This window comes from Miniopterus natalensis, chromosome 16, assembly GCF_054644295.1.
Source record: "Miniopterus natalensis isolate mMinNat1 chromosome 16, mMinNat1.hap1, whole genome shotgun sequence".
Taxonomy (NCBI): Eukaryota; Metazoa; Chordata; class Mammalia; order Chiroptera; family Miniopteridae; genus Miniopterus; species Miniopterus natalensis.
The window spans coordinates 2180123-2196384 of NC_142096.1; the positions used below are offsets into that span (position 1 = coordinate 2180123).

The following is a 16262-nucleotide window of genomic DNA, read 5'->3' on the forward strand; positions in this document are numbered from 1 at the left end:
ACTGAGATCAAGGTTTAGTGTTTTTCTTTAGTTGGAAGAATTCAGGGATTTTGCTTTTCCATTGTTTTTTAATGTATAGACTCGGGTTGTTAAAGTTATATTTTGCCACTGCCCTTTTATATCTATTTGATTTAAATGAGATTTACCTTAAAAATTCAAAATAGTTTTATCACCTATTTACATCAGTACTTTTGAGAATTAAAATACAGTTTCTATATTAGTTAATCTGAATTCAATATTAAATCCAGAAAGTATTATATCTACCAGATGTAAACTAAATGATAAACTAATTATGTGATTAAGAAAAAACCATCATTAGTTTTCTGTAAGAACATATCAGATGGTAAATAAATGTTTTGAAAGGATTAATGAGCCATTCTAATGAAATAAAGATCAGTATTAAGCTTTAAAAAAGGCCATGAAAATTAGTGATAATCCAACAAGAAATTCCATTCACCAATTTAGAAAAATAAAAAGGTAACAAGAAAAACAATAATTAAAGCAATTATTGAGAAAAATCAAACTAAATACCTAAAAATTGTGGACTCAGTTATTATATATTTAAACAAATAATTTAAACCTTAGTTATTTGTATATTAGAAAGAACATCCTGTTAACCTAAATTTACTAACCCCTTTTCCATTTAAAAATGTTTGTGATTTACTTTTGCAATATTTCTTGTTTTACCAATGACTGCCGTGTACACGAAGGACTAGTCCTGTTGTCTCTAGGAAATGTCCATTATCCAATAAAAGCTGAACTATGTTAAAATAGTAACTTAATTATTTGGCTCAGGAAATGCATCTGTCATATTTTCCACAGTATGAAATTTTTAAAGGTATCCCCATGAATTATAATTTCTTATCCTTTGCTGGGGATAAATGTCCATAACAATCTGGATAAAAATAATACTCCCTGTCTTATTTTGTGGACAGTTCCTATGGGGAATCTCAGCTAAGTCTTTAAGCCGAAACTCAAATTTGACCCTGAGGACTTCACATACAGCTATCTTTCCAGGGTTCCCTAACGCCTTCGTGCTTCTGTTTTCTTTGCTTTTTGTTTTTTGTTTTCTCCAGAAAGACCCCATGAACTCTCTAGAAAATTTAGAGGAAAAAAAGTTTCCTGGAGAGGCCTCCTTGCCAAGCCCTAAACCCAAGCTTCACACGAGAGACCTCAAAAAAGAGCTAATCACGTAAGTGACCCAAAACGGCATATTCGGTGAGACTCTGGAAATAAGAAACTCAAGGTCATAATTTTGAGTAATATATAGTTGGCTTATATAGTTGACTTTACGGGTGTTTTAGGGCAATTTCAACCATTCATTAGTTAGATGTTCTATATGTACCCAAACTGTGCCCAGAACTAAGGGGATTGGGGGGTGGGGAGTTTACATGACATGATCTTGTGCTAAGAGAATTAAAAGTCTAACTGTTTAAAAAAGCAAGTAGAAATGTTTATGTTTTGATCAGAAATTCTTACTCTGAGATCCATTGTCTCCAGAAGACCCAAACCAGGGCTTCGGGCGTCTACAAACCTTTTCAAACTGAATGCACATTGCTCTTTATCTGGGTAAAGTAGTTCATGGTTTTCAGCACATTCTCGAGGGTCCTGGGACCCAGAAGAGTTTCAAGACCAGGGCACCCGACAGCAACAAGTACTGGTTAAAGCTGCCCCAGAGCTCTGGCCGGGGTGGCTCGGTTGACTGGGCGCTGTCCTGTGCACCGGAAAGTCCTGGGTTCGATTTCCGTCAGGGCCCACACCAGTGCGGAGCCTGAGGGACCCAGCTGATGGTTGTTTCTCTGCGCCATCAATTTCTCTCTACTTATCTCTCTCTCCCCCTCCCTTCCACTCTAAAAACTCAATGGAAAAAAATGTCCTCAGGTGAAGATTAACAAAACAAAATAAATAAAATAAAATAAAATAAAATGCACTTGACTCTAATTATGTATTTTGGTTGACCCAGCTGTCCGACGCCAGGATGTGATGGAAGTGGCCACGTCACGGGAAACTACGCGTCCCACCGCAGGTAGCCGGCAGCCTGGTGTGCAGTCGGGGTTTCATCGCCCGGTTCTAATTTAAATACAAATTCCCGCCCATTCTAGACAGATCTCTGGGGCAGGAATTGGAGAGTAACTTAGTTGGGCTTTTCTGTATGCACGTGGGTTTTCTGTGGGGTTTTTTAGTTTTTCGGAAATGAAGCTAAGGTAAATCCTTGGTCTTCTCACGTCCGGCGTGTAGAAATCATGATTTAGGTTCACAGCGGTTTTCGGATCCCTTGGCCCAGGTTGCAGAGTTAGAGGTCACGTCGGGGCTCTGGTTGTGTGGAGCTTCAGTGCCCAAGGGAAACAGAGGTTAGCAGGAGCGACGGGGGCTGAGGCCCGCCCTGCGCCCGCGTCCCAGCCCTGGGCCTGCAGCAGGTTGAGGTGCCAAAGAGCTTAACAGGGGCCAGAGGCTGCGTTTCCCTTCCCCTTCCCCCGTCACTGGCGTGACCTGCTTTCCCTCTGGGCACTGACCTAAACCTCTGGGACACCGCCCTTTGGTGAAGTGACCGGACGGGGCCCCTCGTCAGCAGCGCTTCTACCCCTGAATTCGAGAGTTGGGGAGTCCCGCTGGGTCAAAGCCCCCATTTGACACAGAGCAAACCCAGGTCTGTTAGAAGCAACCGAGGAGGCCCTGGGCCCAGATCGGCTGGAAAAACAAAGCCCGAGGCCAGCCGGCTGTTCTTCCCCAGCCACCAGTGCATTTAACAGACACTGACCCACGCGGGATGGCCTTTCAGTCGGCTCCTATACGTCAGCGTTCTCTGTTTTGTTTTTTTTCACCCCTCTTTAGTGTTTCCGGATGTCCCTTAGCAGATAAGACTCTGAAGTCCCTCATGGCTGCTAACTCTCAGGAGCTCAAGTAAGTCTGGGAAGCGCGACCCCCTTGCCCTGTGTCCGCTGTGTTGGGTGGGACGCTCCCCACTCAGGACCAGTGTGGTCACCAGCAAGCAGTAAACTGTGCCTCAGTAACTTATAACCAACACACCCTTAAAAAAACATCCAATGACTAAAACCAAATCACTGTGAATTAATTCGCTTGCTTGGGGAGTTTGGGGTTTTACAATAATTTTTAAAGCCATTGCTTATGATGTAATAGTTTTTAAAAACCCCTTTTTTCTCTGTTAACTTCAGGATTTGTATAATAAATCGGCCCTGAGGAGGTGTGGCACACTGTTCTCACCACCCAGTTTTAAGAAAGCTGCGTGATGTTTCCCTCGATGGGCATTTTGAATCATGCCTTTCGCTTTTGGGTGCTGGACACATTTGGCTCACTGTTCCCCAGTCTACAGAATCTCAGAGCCACGTGTATATTAACTTCTACTTATTGATTTTATTTTTCTCAGTCTTTTTTAATTTTTTATTGATTTAAGAGAGAGGGAGAGAGAGAGAAACATCACTGATGAGAGTCACTGATGGGCTGCCTCCCGCACGCCCCCTGCTGGGGATCGAGGGGCCTGCAGCCTGGGCCTGGGCCCTGACCGGGAATCGAACCCCGATCTCCTGGATCCTAGGCCGATGCTCAACTGCTGAGCCGCACCGGCCGGGCAGGAGTTACACAGCTTCACAAGTTTTTTAAATGGGTTCTTAGCCAAGAACTAATTCTATTTAAGCAACACAGGCCCCACCCGAAGCAAGTCGTTCTGTTTAGTTCTGTTTGTGCCATGACCCCCTCCCTCCACCACAGCCATGTGCCCGGTGCTCTGTCCCTGTGTTCTCCAGGTGTCCAACCCCAGGTTGTGATGGTTCAGGGCACGTGACCGGAAACTATGCCTCCCACAGAAGGTAGGAGTGGTCCCGTCTCTGAGAAATGAAACCAGAGTCAGCGGCAGTGGCCACGGAGATGACATGGTTTGGTTTTGTTCTCTGTTGGGTACACGCTGTAGTTTGTCCGGCTGCCCTCGTGCTAGGAAAGGTGGTGTCAAAATGACCACGACGAAGGAAGAAAAGGAAGACCCCGAGCTCAAGTAAGTGCTACGGCGGAGGCGGCCGCGGCCGGGCCCCGAGTGGCTCCTTGGTCGCGTGGACCGGCCGTGGTTGTGGCGCTTGGAGCGCGGAGTGCGTTTCGGGTCCGGAGGCCGGGAAGCACTGGCCGGTGTTCGGGCGGCTGAGAGAGTTTTCCCTTTCGTAGCTGTTCCCCCAGATCGTTGATCACGTAAAATTGGGAGGAGGGAGACCGTGCTTTCCCCGACTGTTTTAGAGCAGAGTAGCGCTGTGGACGTGCCACAGAACAACAGGCCGGCAGCATTTGCCCCCTGAAACTTTAATTCTGCTCCAGGTGAAATTTTACCTAAATTAAATTCCCTCCCCCTAAGACGTACGCCACCAAGATTAGGATGACAGATGAAAATCTAAATTGCTTGCTCGATAAGCCTCACTTCCCCACCTGTAAAATGGGAGAGCAACACCCTTTGCACAACAGATTTGCCGCGAAGGTCGCAGGAGGTAACGCGTGAAAATCGCTTAACCCGGAGCCCGTGGGCCGTGGCTTCTGCTGGCCCATCGCTGTTTGGCCGGTCGCCGTGGCCTCTTCTAAAACTCAACAGCGTCCCCCGTTTGCCTTCCGGAGAGCGTGGAACCGCCCCTCCCTTCTTTCTTGCTGGGTTACCACATGTCCCGTGAGGTCTCCCTTCTCCCCCAGCTGGTGACATCTCCGCTGTGTCTCTCTAGATGTCCTGTGATAGGGTGTGACGGCCAAGGTCACATATCAGGTAAATACACGTCCCATCGCACAGCTTCCGGCTGTCCCCTGGCTGCCAAGAGACAGAAGGAGAATCCTCTCCACGGGGGCCCCCTCTCCTGGAAACTGAACAAACAAGAGCTGCCACACTGCCCGCTGCCCGGCTGCAATGGGCTGGGCCACGTCAATAACGTTTTTGTCACCCACAGAAGGTAACCTCTGTTCTCTCCCTGTGGGTGTTGTTGCGATGATTTGTCACCTGGGTTGTCTTGTGGGCGGGGAGAGCCCTCCTCGGGGTCGTAAATTATAGCATTTAGGTGGGATGGCAGTGAGTCTTGTCCGGGGGGGTAGCTGACTCGTTCGAAGAATAAAACACATTTTCTCTATTTCTGAAAATTTACGACACAATTTGCAAGTGTTCTAGAAACGGGGCATTTGTCTCTTGTATTCTAAACTATTGCGTATGCGGTTACTTTTCAGTGGCTCTGTCTTTTAATGGTTCGCGTTCGTTCCAAGTGGTCACATCTACGCTATTGTGCTCTGTAGCTGTGAACTTTCGCTTGACGTGTTTACGCCGTTCCCTTCCTCTCCTGAGCTGGCTCAATTTCAGGCCAAATTGTAGTCGTTTTTCTGCTGGGAAGATGTGACTCATCCCCAGCAGCCAGAAAGAAAATAACATGTAGGACACGTTGCAACTTTGCTTCAGAAATATTTTTTTTTTTCCCCACTTGGCCAAGTGTCCTAATCCTTGGATTGAAAATAATAGTTTTGTACGTGAATTAGAATCACATTTCTGTGGGAAAGTATTTTAAATGACTGACTATGCTCATTTTAAATTTTATGTAAAAATCGCATCTCCAAAAATGCAACAGAATTACAAAAGAATTAATAGGTGCTTAACGGAACAAAACCATCTGAATCTGTACCAGGGAAAACAAGCTTTGTTCAATGTTACTGTTACAGTCTTGGTGCAACTTAAATACAACAGATACAGTAGCAAGAGCACAGCTGAGGAGTGAAACGTGTAAGGGGGTGTAAACCCGACTCGCTGCATCGCCCGGGCAGCGATTCTCTCTCAACACACTTACAGTGGTTCTTTTATTTTCCTTTCAAGGTAGAGCTTTTTTTAAAATGACAAATAATGTTTTAAAAGTTAAAGAATAAATTAGAAACTTTCCCATTCCCAAACTGCACGGGGAAGGAGGGTTATTATTTGGGGTTTGTGATCGTTTGAATCGCGCTGTGTAGATCAGACTATAGTGTGTACAAAGAAAGAACTAGATTCCGCTTTATTACTCATGGAATTTTGACTAATTTGGAACAATTCTGGTTAATAATATATATGCAATTTCATGTTTGCAGAAAATAAAGTAACCACTGCTAAAGAAAGGCACTCATATGAATGCAGAATAGAAATAATTTAATACAATTAAGTGCCATCAGCAGTAGCTATTTGTATTTTGATTTAAAAAAACACACAAAACAACCAACCACAAAACATTTTACATTATTTCAGGGCGTTTTGCTTTTGTTTTAATAGATATTGTTACTTTCTACAAAGGGACTGCGTGTTATAATGTAATTAGCAAGCAAGCAAACACTTAAATAGTAAGTAGTGAATAAAGAAATGGAAATTTTTATATGAAAGAATGCTTGTTTCATACATCAGTCTGATTCCTGTTTTTGCAGCTTATCGGGGTGCCCTTTAAACGCACAAGCTATCAAGAAGGGCAAGGTCTCGGAAGAACTGATGACCATCAAGCTCAAGGCCACTGGAGGTAGGAGCTCTGGGCCGGGGCCACCGTCTCCGCAGGGGTCCCGGGGGCAGTTCCTCGCGGGCTCGACGCCAGATGACACTCGGCTTGTGAACTGTAATTTTAGCCCGCCAAGAGGAAGATTTTCTCACGTTTGAACAAAAGCTATAATTTTTATCTCAAAACGATAGCTTGGTTTCCCCCCTTGCTTTTTAACAGGAATCTCCATCAGGGGAGATGACACTGAGCTTCCCGTGGGCTCCCAGGTGGGAGGGCCGGGGCGGAAAGGTGAAGGGGCTGCGAAGCGCAGGTCGGCGGTGACAGCACCGTCCCGGGCGTGTCGCCTTGAATGTAGATTTGGGTAAAAATCCAGCGTTTCCAACTCAAGTCTAATTTCCACTTCACGAGCCACAGACGGAAAGTAAAGCGATTGAGACCTGTGACAGTCTCGCGATTCGGTTTGAACCCGGGGCGCCTGGTCCTTTGCAGGTATAGAAAGTGACGACGAAATCAGGCATTTGGATGAAGAGATAAAGGAGCTGAACGAATCCAACCTTAAGATCGAAGCGGATATGATGAAGCTTCAGACGCAGGTAAAACCCACAAGGAAGCGACGGGCAGGTGTCTTCGTGCGAATCGCAGCCTTTAGTGGAGGCAAAGCATTGAACTGTCCCACCTGAGATAACAAAACACTCTGAGCCCGGCCGGTTTGGCTCAGGGGTTAGAGCGTCAGCCCCCAGACTGAAGGGTCCCGGGTTCGATTCCGGCCCAGGGCACGTTCCTCGGTTGTGGGCTGGATCCACGGCCCTGGTCGGGACACGCGCGGGAGGCGGCCCATCGAGGCTTCTCTCTCTGTCTGTCTCCTTTCCACTCTCTCTGAAAAACACCGAAAAAAACATCCTCGGGTAAGGATCCAAAAAATACAATTTATTTATTCTTTTAAAAAGAGAAACTTGTGTTGGTAGCTGTGTTGAAAATGGACCAAAAGAATAGCCTGTGGGGGGCAAAGCCGCCCTCGGGGCCACGCATGGGAAGGCGGGCAGTCGCCCCGGCGGCTGGGCCCGGGGGCAGCCGTGAAGGTGGGGCCCTCATCCCGTCCCGGGTGTTTCCAGGAGACGCCCGGTGGATCTGAAGTGAGAGAGGGGGAGCCGTCGGGGACGCCCGGGAGGCCTGAGCAGTGACCCAGCTGCCACCGCCTGGGAAGGGAAGGGCTCTAGTGTGCGCAGCGGGTTTGGGGAAACACACCGAGCCTGAGACGCCATCGCAGAGCCGCCTGGCGACGCCGTGGAACCTGCCGTTAGGGGGAAAGTCGGGGCTGAGGTTATCAGTTCGGGAATGTGGCTTCTAACGCTAGAGCCCGAGGACGGGTTCCTGTTTTGCAAAGAGAAGCCCCAGGGAAGGCGTTCCTCGGCGTTCGGGATCCGCTGTTGCACCCCCCTCAAAGGGAAACACTCCTGCACGCCTTTCAAACCCTGCTTCTTGCATTTCCATGTCAGATCACGTCTATGGAGAGCAACCTGAAGACGATAGAGGCGGAAAACAAACTCATAGAGCAGAACAATGAGAGCCTGCTGAAGGAGCTGGCGGGCCTCAGCCAAGCCCTCATCTCGAGCCTCGCCGACATCCAGCTCCCACAGATGGTAAGTCCAGGCCGAGGCCGGGCCGTGGCCGCGCATCCGGCGTGTCTGCAGAGTCTGTCGGTCACCAGCTGGGCTGCCAGACAGAAGTGCAAGCGTTTTTATTTTTATTTATTTTTATTTTATTTTTTATTTCATAGAGAGGAAGTGGGGGAGAGAGAGAGAAACATCAATGAGAAAGTCCTTGATCGGCTGCCTCCGGCACACCCCCCACTGGGGATGGAGCCCGCATCCCGGGCCTGAGCCCTGGTGGGTGACTGAACCGTGACCTGGTTCAGGGGCCGATGCTCGGCGGCTGAGCCACGCAGGCTGGGCCGGACCTTTGAGGAGGCCCGCCAGCGGTCACGGAGGCATCGTGCCCCCTCGTGTCTGACTTGCAATAACCTCCCTCGCTGGGAGATACGTACATTTTAATTACATTAAGCCAAGGGTTTTTGATACCAGAGGAGTCACTTAAAGAGGAAGGTTTGTTGGAAACTGTTTGATAATGTAATATGAAGGCCGGAGGCCAAAACTCCCCGGCTAAAATTTTTTTTCCAAATAGAAAGCTTACGTGGCTTACGGCCCCTGAGGCCCAGCCGCCTGCGTCACGCAGCCGGTTAAGGGTCGCAGAAAGGGTTTAGCCGGATGCTTTCTTCGTGCTGGGTGCGAAGGGGAACTTAGGTTCTCTTCGTACAGAATAAACAGCCCGGACGCGGGCGAGGCATTCTCATTTCCAAAATCTAAACATGTAGTTGAAGTATGGCAGCTACTTAAAATGTATAGAGAATTCATTTCCTTTACATTTTCATAAGTATAATAAACATTTAAAAGAGGGGCTGCATCGTCGAATGCTTTTAATTTCCTCGCTGTGTACATTTTCAGACCAAGTTTTCTAAAGCTGCAGATTTTAGAGAGAGAATGTTTTAAAGAAGCAGCAATTTAATAAAGAAATAGGATTGGTTTTCTGAAAACAGCAAGTCCCTCAATTTCCCCAGCTTCCCAGCATGGAGCTCTGGTCTTCACCAATTCCAGATCTATCTCTTGCAATAAAAAAAAGTCGATAATGTAACACTACAAAACACAAAGAAAAATAAATGTTACTTCGTGGCCAGTATTGAGGTAATTACTGAACATTATGTAATATTATTTGTTCATGTTTGTCTAAGTCAAACTTCAAATTTATATTCCTTAACGTTTTTTCCTTACCAGGGCCCCTAAAGTAATCATTGCCACACGAGATAACTTGTCCTTAGTGTAGTTACCGTATAAGCTACACTAGTGGTGACTTTTAGGGCTAATCACCCTAAACTTTCACAAAAGCATCGAGGACATTCCTGTTCTATAGTTGAACAAGTTCCACCAGGCAGCGGGTGGTGAGCGGCCTGCTCGGGCCTCGGGTTCCCTGACCCAGCCCAGCGCCGGCCCAGGAAGCCTCTGGGTCACACCGGCCTCTCCCCAGCCTCGCGGGCTCGCCCTCCCGCGGACGGCGGGCCTGTTCCACGCTGAGCACACGCAGCTGAAGCTGAGACCGCATCTCAGGCGTAGTAGGGCAGCTTTGAAGGGTCCATCTCAGCAGCCAGGCAGCTACCTCACGTGGCTCCACACTGGCCACGAAACACTGTACAATCCCATCAGTCCCAGACATCGAGTAAAGCTCGAGCAGACGGGTCCCAGTGCACTGAGTCTCTCTCCACCTCCCCAGACTCCAGCAGCCACACGCCCCCTCACCTCCCTTCCCAGACTCCGGGGTCCCTGAGATGCTTGGGGGTCCCTGGGGCCTCTCTTTGCCTCAGCCTGAATCCCTGCGATTGCTCCATGTGTTTTGTCTTCACTCAGGGGCCCATCAGTGAGCAGAACTTTGAAGCCTATGTAAATACACTCACAGACATGTACAGCAACCTGGAGCGGGACTATTCCCCGGAATGCAAAGCTCTGCTGGAAAGTATCAAACAGGCGGTGAAGGGCATCCACGTGTAGGACCAACGCGTTGCCGGGCGACAGAATCACCACCAGCAGCAGGACCAGCGCATCTGCTCGGGGCTCCTGTCCTGCCGAGGCACAGAGGTGGCCATATTTACAATTGCAACATTGCACTAATTTTCCCCGCAGCCGACATAAAAAGGAAAGGAAAAACTATAATAGACTCTTTGGATTAAAAGCAATGCTGTCAAATATTAGATTTTATTTATTTTCATATGTTTTCCTTTTATTTCTTCATTGCACTCTTTTGAATTTTTTTCTTTGTAAAGTATATGTAAATTAATGTGACATTTTAATATTTTATTCATTTCTAATCAAAGAGTTTTTTATCTTTTAACTGCATTTTGAAGTCTGCCATATTTTTACAAGCGTGTTTATTTTCCAATAGAATTTAAATAGAAATGCTATTCTCAAATCACATATCTTGCTGGGTTTCAATGAGAAAACAACAAAAAAGGAAAAAGTAGGAAGGAAATCTTTGTCTAAGGACTGCACTATGCTCCAGTTTGATTTTGATTGCACACTTTCCCCCTTTCACTAGCTTTTGTATTTATAAGTATTTATAAGGTGAGACGCGTGGAGGGAAGAAGATAAATGGCGCCCACTAGTGGGCAGTGCGCTCACGGACGCACAGGTGCGGAAAGAGCCTGCTCAGAATTTGTTAGCAATAATTTAAATATAGAAATCAGCAAAGTACTCGACTTGGCTGTATGGTTTTGGTAAACATGAATTATTTATTCGAAACGTTTTAAAGAAACCTACGCTTTTTTTAGTGGTGCAGATTTGTCTGTTTGTTTTTCAAGTCATATCAGATAGTTGGCAACTCTTAGAGATCCTGAGACGAGAAATGAGACTCGATGTGACCAGCCAGGCTTTCCTGCCATATGTTGGTACAATATACAAGTGACAATATTGATGTAGATTTGTACTTAGCAAATACAAACACATCCAAATGGAAAATTTTGTAGATACCATATCCCCTGAAATAGCATTTATCTTACTTGGTTGACTGGAAAGGAATGGGAAATACAGGAACACATACGGAAAAACGTTACTCGATCTGAGTCATTACCCTGAACACAGGTGACATCCTCTCACCATCTTTAGGCAACAGTAACACTTTCAATTTGACCAGTATCTTTCTGTAGAACTACAAGTGCTACAAAGTACACACACTCAGCACACAGGCCCACACCCACGTTCTACCCACTCACGTCCACTCAGACACGCCTAAAATTGAGCCCGAAAACCTTGAATTTCTGGATGGATCAGAGCTTAGTAGTTGCTATAGTAAAGGCAATGTCTATTTCAGGGATTGTAAAGTAGTTAAGCATTGTTTCAAAAGTTTTTTTATATTTATTTTTTTTAAGAAAAGGTATAGACAACCAGCTAAACTGCCTTTTTGGTGTGCACACACGACCGCGTGTGCAGTGTGCCTCCCTGTAAATGGACACTTGAACTTCGCGTGGGCTTGATTTCCTGTTCTGTAACAGAAGTGTTTATTTTCTATTAGCCTCATGGGTATGTAGATCGGATGTGATGGCACTCACAGGCTTGACGTAGTCCACTGTTATTACTGTTACCTGCACAAATTAAGAGTGATATCAACAGTAATTCCACTTCCATGCCACTGTGGTCCTTGTTATGTATTAAGTGGGGCTTATCTTTGGTTTGGGGTTCATTTGAACCCTTGAATTTAGTTTAGTGAAAATGAGATGTATGTTCTTAGGTAGAAATGGTGTTTATTTAAAAATCAATTTATAAAGAAGAGCTACCATATGTGCTGTCTATTATAAATGGGACACCAAACAAAATTTTCTATTAAAGTTATGTACTTGCCAACAGTTTGCTATAGAGTACTTGATAGATGCGTACAAATGGGTTCACTTATTACAAAGACAAGATTTTAATTTGCTAAATATTTTAACAACTTTGTTATATATTTTATTTAATTTAAGAGAAATTTCTTACCAACCTATGTATTTATTGCTATAATTTACTGTGACTTTGGGTTAATTTATTTGTGTTTGCATAGTTTGAGCGTATGTTTTATGAAGCATATTTGTATTTATTTGCCTCCTTTGTACTTGATGTGTTTTGTAACGTGCACTGAATTTGTTTCCTTTCAACTATGTTGATCGATACTGTAAATTGGGTCTTTTATAAACAACAAAGGAACAATGATGTATGCTTTTTTTTTAATTTCAAGTAGTTCATTTGTATACTGTTTCTTCAAACAATTAATATTTCTTACATCAAAGCAACAAAATTGTGTCCAGTGCTGTACCTTTGCTGTATGGTAGGAAATAAAAATTGATAATGAGTTTTGCTGTGATTGTTTTCAGGCTACGATAAAGAAACTATTTTCACTAACCCATGAAAAGTGTTGGGGCCTTTAGACACAAAACTAAAATACTTCCGTGATACGCAGTTAGACAGACAGGAGCAGAGCAAGGACGGTGGGCCAGGTACAGAAGGTCACCAGGGCAGAAAGCACCAGGTGCCTAACAAAGGACAGCTGTAGGGTGGGATGCCCGCCCCCCTCCCGTGGCCTTTCCTCCCCTAGCAGATCACTGGTCATGAGGCTTGGACCCTCCCCTGACCTTTCCTCCCTGCAGAGAACATCTAGGCCTCAGCTGTATCTCAGCTCCAGGCCCAGAAAACATCAAAACCAGCCACAGCTGCCCTCGGGACCAGCTGCACTGGATAGTGACCCCCCTGCCCTGGTGCTGACCCATCAATCAGTGGAGACCAGGGCCCTGAAAGGACACACCTGGAAAGCTGCTGAATATTATAATGAGACCTTTCCCTGGGGCCTCCCCTAAGATCTCCTCCCTTAAAACCATTAGGACAGGACCCAGAGCTCTGCCTCCTGGGAGCTCGCCCAGGACCTTCCCCCCCCCCAGGCAGGTCACCTTGACCTTCCTCACTCCCCAGCTCCAAGGGCCCTTCCTTTGCCTCTGTAACTTGTTCCTAAGCCCGTATCTTCTAGGAATCACTTCTTCCACCTCTGTGGTTTTATAAATAAATGTTCTCTTATAGCTGGAGTCTTGGCTCTGGATTCTTTCCCAGCCAGAACCCAAGTACAGAGGCTGCTGAACCCAGGTCCGGTCCGACCCCACGGGTCTAACACCCGGTGCCGATCCCGCCGCCCACAACATAATGGTGCCTCAACTCGGATTGTGACTCCGATCATTTCATCACCGGTAAGCGGCCGTCCTCGCCACCTTGGCTTGCAGGACCTGACTGACTGCCCTGCCCCTGTTCCTTCTGCCCTGGGGCTCTCTCTCCCTCTCTCCCCCCCTGTGGATTGCTGCACTGCGTGGGCGCCGGTCGAGCATTTAAAAATGGTTAGGGTGCCTGCTGCTAGACTTTTCCACTTAAATGTGTATTATCGCCTATAAACGTAGTCAGTCACTTTCCTTCTGGGTGGTTCCCTGCTGCCGTCTGAAATGAAATGCAGATTAGACGGGTGGGCTAGATGTTTGGAACTCAGAATGGCTCTTCCGGGGTCGGATGCCCTAATAATGTTTTTAAGAATCAAACTTTTAACCACTGGAAATGGTTGTAAATATTTATCCCCATAGTTACTTGAGATAATTTGCAAGTATTGTGCCTCAGCAAAACCCTGAGGACCACCCAGCTGGTGTGGCTCAGTGGTTGAGCATCAACTCATAAACCACAAGGTCGGGGCTCGATTCCCGGTCAGGGCCCAGGCTCGGGTTGTGGGCTCGATCCCCAGTCGGGGGCGTGCAGGAGGCAGCCGATCAATGCCTGTCTCTCATCGTTGATGTTTCTCTCTCTCTCTCTCCCTCTCCCCTCCTCTCTCTGAAATCAATAAAGACATATTTTGAAAAACAAACAAACCCACGAAACCCTGAGGACTGAAAGCCCCCATAGCCACCCCGCTGGCGGTGCCCAGGCCACAGTGTGCCGTCTCCTCTGACTGCCCTGACTCTCGGATGATTCCCATTAACATGAGTTTACTATTCCAGGAAATTCTTGCCCGGGAAGCAAAACTGAACCTACCTTCATCATTGGTTCCAGGAACTTTCTAATAGTACATTGATCTGAACTCCCAGGAATGACTCAATGTACTCTCGGAGCAAATGTCCCTCCTCGGGACCACGTGCTCTCAAACGATTGTTTTCTCTTAGAGACTCACTTTGAACCCCAAGCTGTGCTGTGTGCATCTCTCCTAAACTGTTATGTGGCGAACTTGCCTAATTCTAATCACGTTCGAAGGCCTCCTCAGGGCAGACCTCCCAGACCACAGGGGTGTCCCACCTTCGCCTGCCTCTCGCCCCAGACGTGGAGACCCTCTCAGGGTGAACTTAGTTCCCTGTATCAGCAAATTCCTGGGGCCGTGTTCTGTGGGGGCAGCAGCCGGCAGACCCGGGTAATTCCTGCACGCAGCTGTGAATATGTATCTGTATCCTCGGTTTTCAGTAAGCAGAAAGGCCTACTTCTGAATCATCGAAAACCCAGTAGCTTAACTCTGAATATTTCCAACAACCGTCTTGGATGCTTCTGTGAACATACAGCTCAGGAACCACAGTGCTTTTCTCCTCCTTGCTTTTTGAGGGAGAAATCCTCAAAATACGAGAACATCTGAGAACCACGTTTATGTTTATATGTTCAGATAAGGAAACAAAGCGGCTAATGACACGACAAGACCCATGAACATAGCAAAAATGCTTGCACAACCCTAAAATCTTCTCATTTTAGGGTTTTTTTGGTCTTTTATTTTTATAATTACCAACCTACAGAAACAAATTCTGTTTTAAAAGATTATTGTCATAGTTAGAATAATTTTTTTTAGTACATGATCCTGAAATCAAAGCTGAGAGAACCTCTTAGAAATTAGAAAACCAAACATATCACATAGATTTCCCTTCCTTTAAGCAACAGTGACTTTTGGTTGTCAGGGAAACCTCGGTTTGTTGTTATCATGGGAGGAGAGCATCGCTTCCTGAAGGGGAGAGGCAGTGGGGGGGTTACTTATGGTGGGTGAGCTCTGGTTTAAGACAGATGTTTCTATGGTGGTGCCCATGAGAACTGGGTGAGGTTGATTATACAACAGCTTACAACCGGTGGACATGGGTTAAGAGGCGACAGATCCGGAGGGAGTCTTGGGAGAGTAAACAGCTGTTCGGAGCTATCTATTGAAAGTTGACTGCTCTGATATTCATTCATGTGGAATTTGGGCAAGATCCTGAAATGAATGATAAAGTTATTTGCAGTCTTATCTTCCCAGGCAGGATTTTCTGGGATGATAAAGTCATATGGATAAAGACATTATAATAGTTAAGTCATCATATTAATTTATATGGTAGGCTGTGTGAGGTAAATCATGTCTCCTCTCTAAGGTAAGCTTGCAGAGATTTTACTGTGGACTTGAGGAATGCTGAGGCCTTTGAGCTGACAGGACTGGCTTCTGGAAAGACATGGGAACCAAGTAGCCAAGGTCAGCAGGAGTTCCTAGGCATGGGAACAGACCGCGCTCTCAAAACCTGGCAATAACAACAGCATCCGTGTGGACACCTCTATCAAAGGCTCCTTTACTGGGTGTGATGGGAAGGGGCCAATTAGGAAGCATACGCAATGTCCTTACCCTTAGCAGACAGACACCTGTTCTTTGAATGCAGCAAAATTGGTGAGTAGAGGGCTGGGGCATAAACCAAAGGGGAGATATCCAGTGTAAACCAAACACAGCCAAATGCTGAGCATGTGTGATCTTAAAAAAGTCTCTCACCACCAGGCTGATATTTATTTATTTATTTTAACTAAAGACTCAAAAAAGGTAAATAACTTGTCCAAGATCATCCAGCTGGCTAATGGAATAGCTAGAATTTAGTTTGTCTAAATCCAAATATCATGGTTCGCCTACTACTTTATACTGACCCTGATCCTCTATTGGAAAAATTCCAGACCTGGTGGGAGATGAGGTAGATGGTGGAGATGAAGTCAGGAAGACCAGCTGGGTGACTATTGCCAAGGCAGAAAAGATGGTGGGGGCCTGAACAAGGGAAATTGTATGGAAAACTAGGGGGAAGGCCAAGTTCAAGGGGACATTCAAAGAGTAGAATTATTAAACTTCTAGATTAGCTAAGAAAATTGACACCTTTGTTTCATTTGTACATTCAATATCCAGGATTTTTTTTTACCCCAAGTGAACAAAAACCCTGAA

The 16262-nt window shown here is 46.1% G+C and overlaps 1 protein-coding gene across 4 annotated transcripts in view; it reads left to right on the forward strand.

Annotated features, from left to right (window-relative positions):
- The window catches only part of ST18 (ST18 C2H2C-type zinc finger transcription factor), a 48262-nt gene extending 38193 nt beyond the window's left edge, over nucleotides 1-10069 (forward strand). For all 4 annotated transcript variants that reach the window (XM_016198967.2, XM_087825146.1, XM_087825145.1 and 1 more), the window contains 10 exons: nucleotides 1077-1192; nucleotides 1964-2026; nucleotides 2833-2901; nucleotides 3762-3824; nucleotides 3926-4006; nucleotides 4710-4931; nucleotides 6409-6497; nucleotides 6963-7066; nucleotides 7970-8113; nucleotides 9929-10069. In XM_016198967.2, coding sequence (XP_016054453.2) covers nucleotides 1077-1192; nucleotides 1964-2026; nucleotides 2833-2901; nucleotides 3762-3824; nucleotides 3926-4006; nucleotides 4710-4931; nucleotides 6409-6497; nucleotides 6963-7066; nucleotides 7970-8113; nucleotides 9929-10069 — 1092 coding nt within the window. The remainder of the gene's footprint in view (nucleotides 1-1076; nucleotides 1193-1963; nucleotides 2027-2832; nucleotides 2902-3761; nucleotides 3825-3925; nucleotides 4007-4709; nucleotides 4932-6408; nucleotides 6498-6962; nucleotides 7067-7969; nucleotides 8114-9928) is intronic.
- The last annotated feature ends 6193 nt before the right edge of the window (nucleotides 10070-16262 follow it).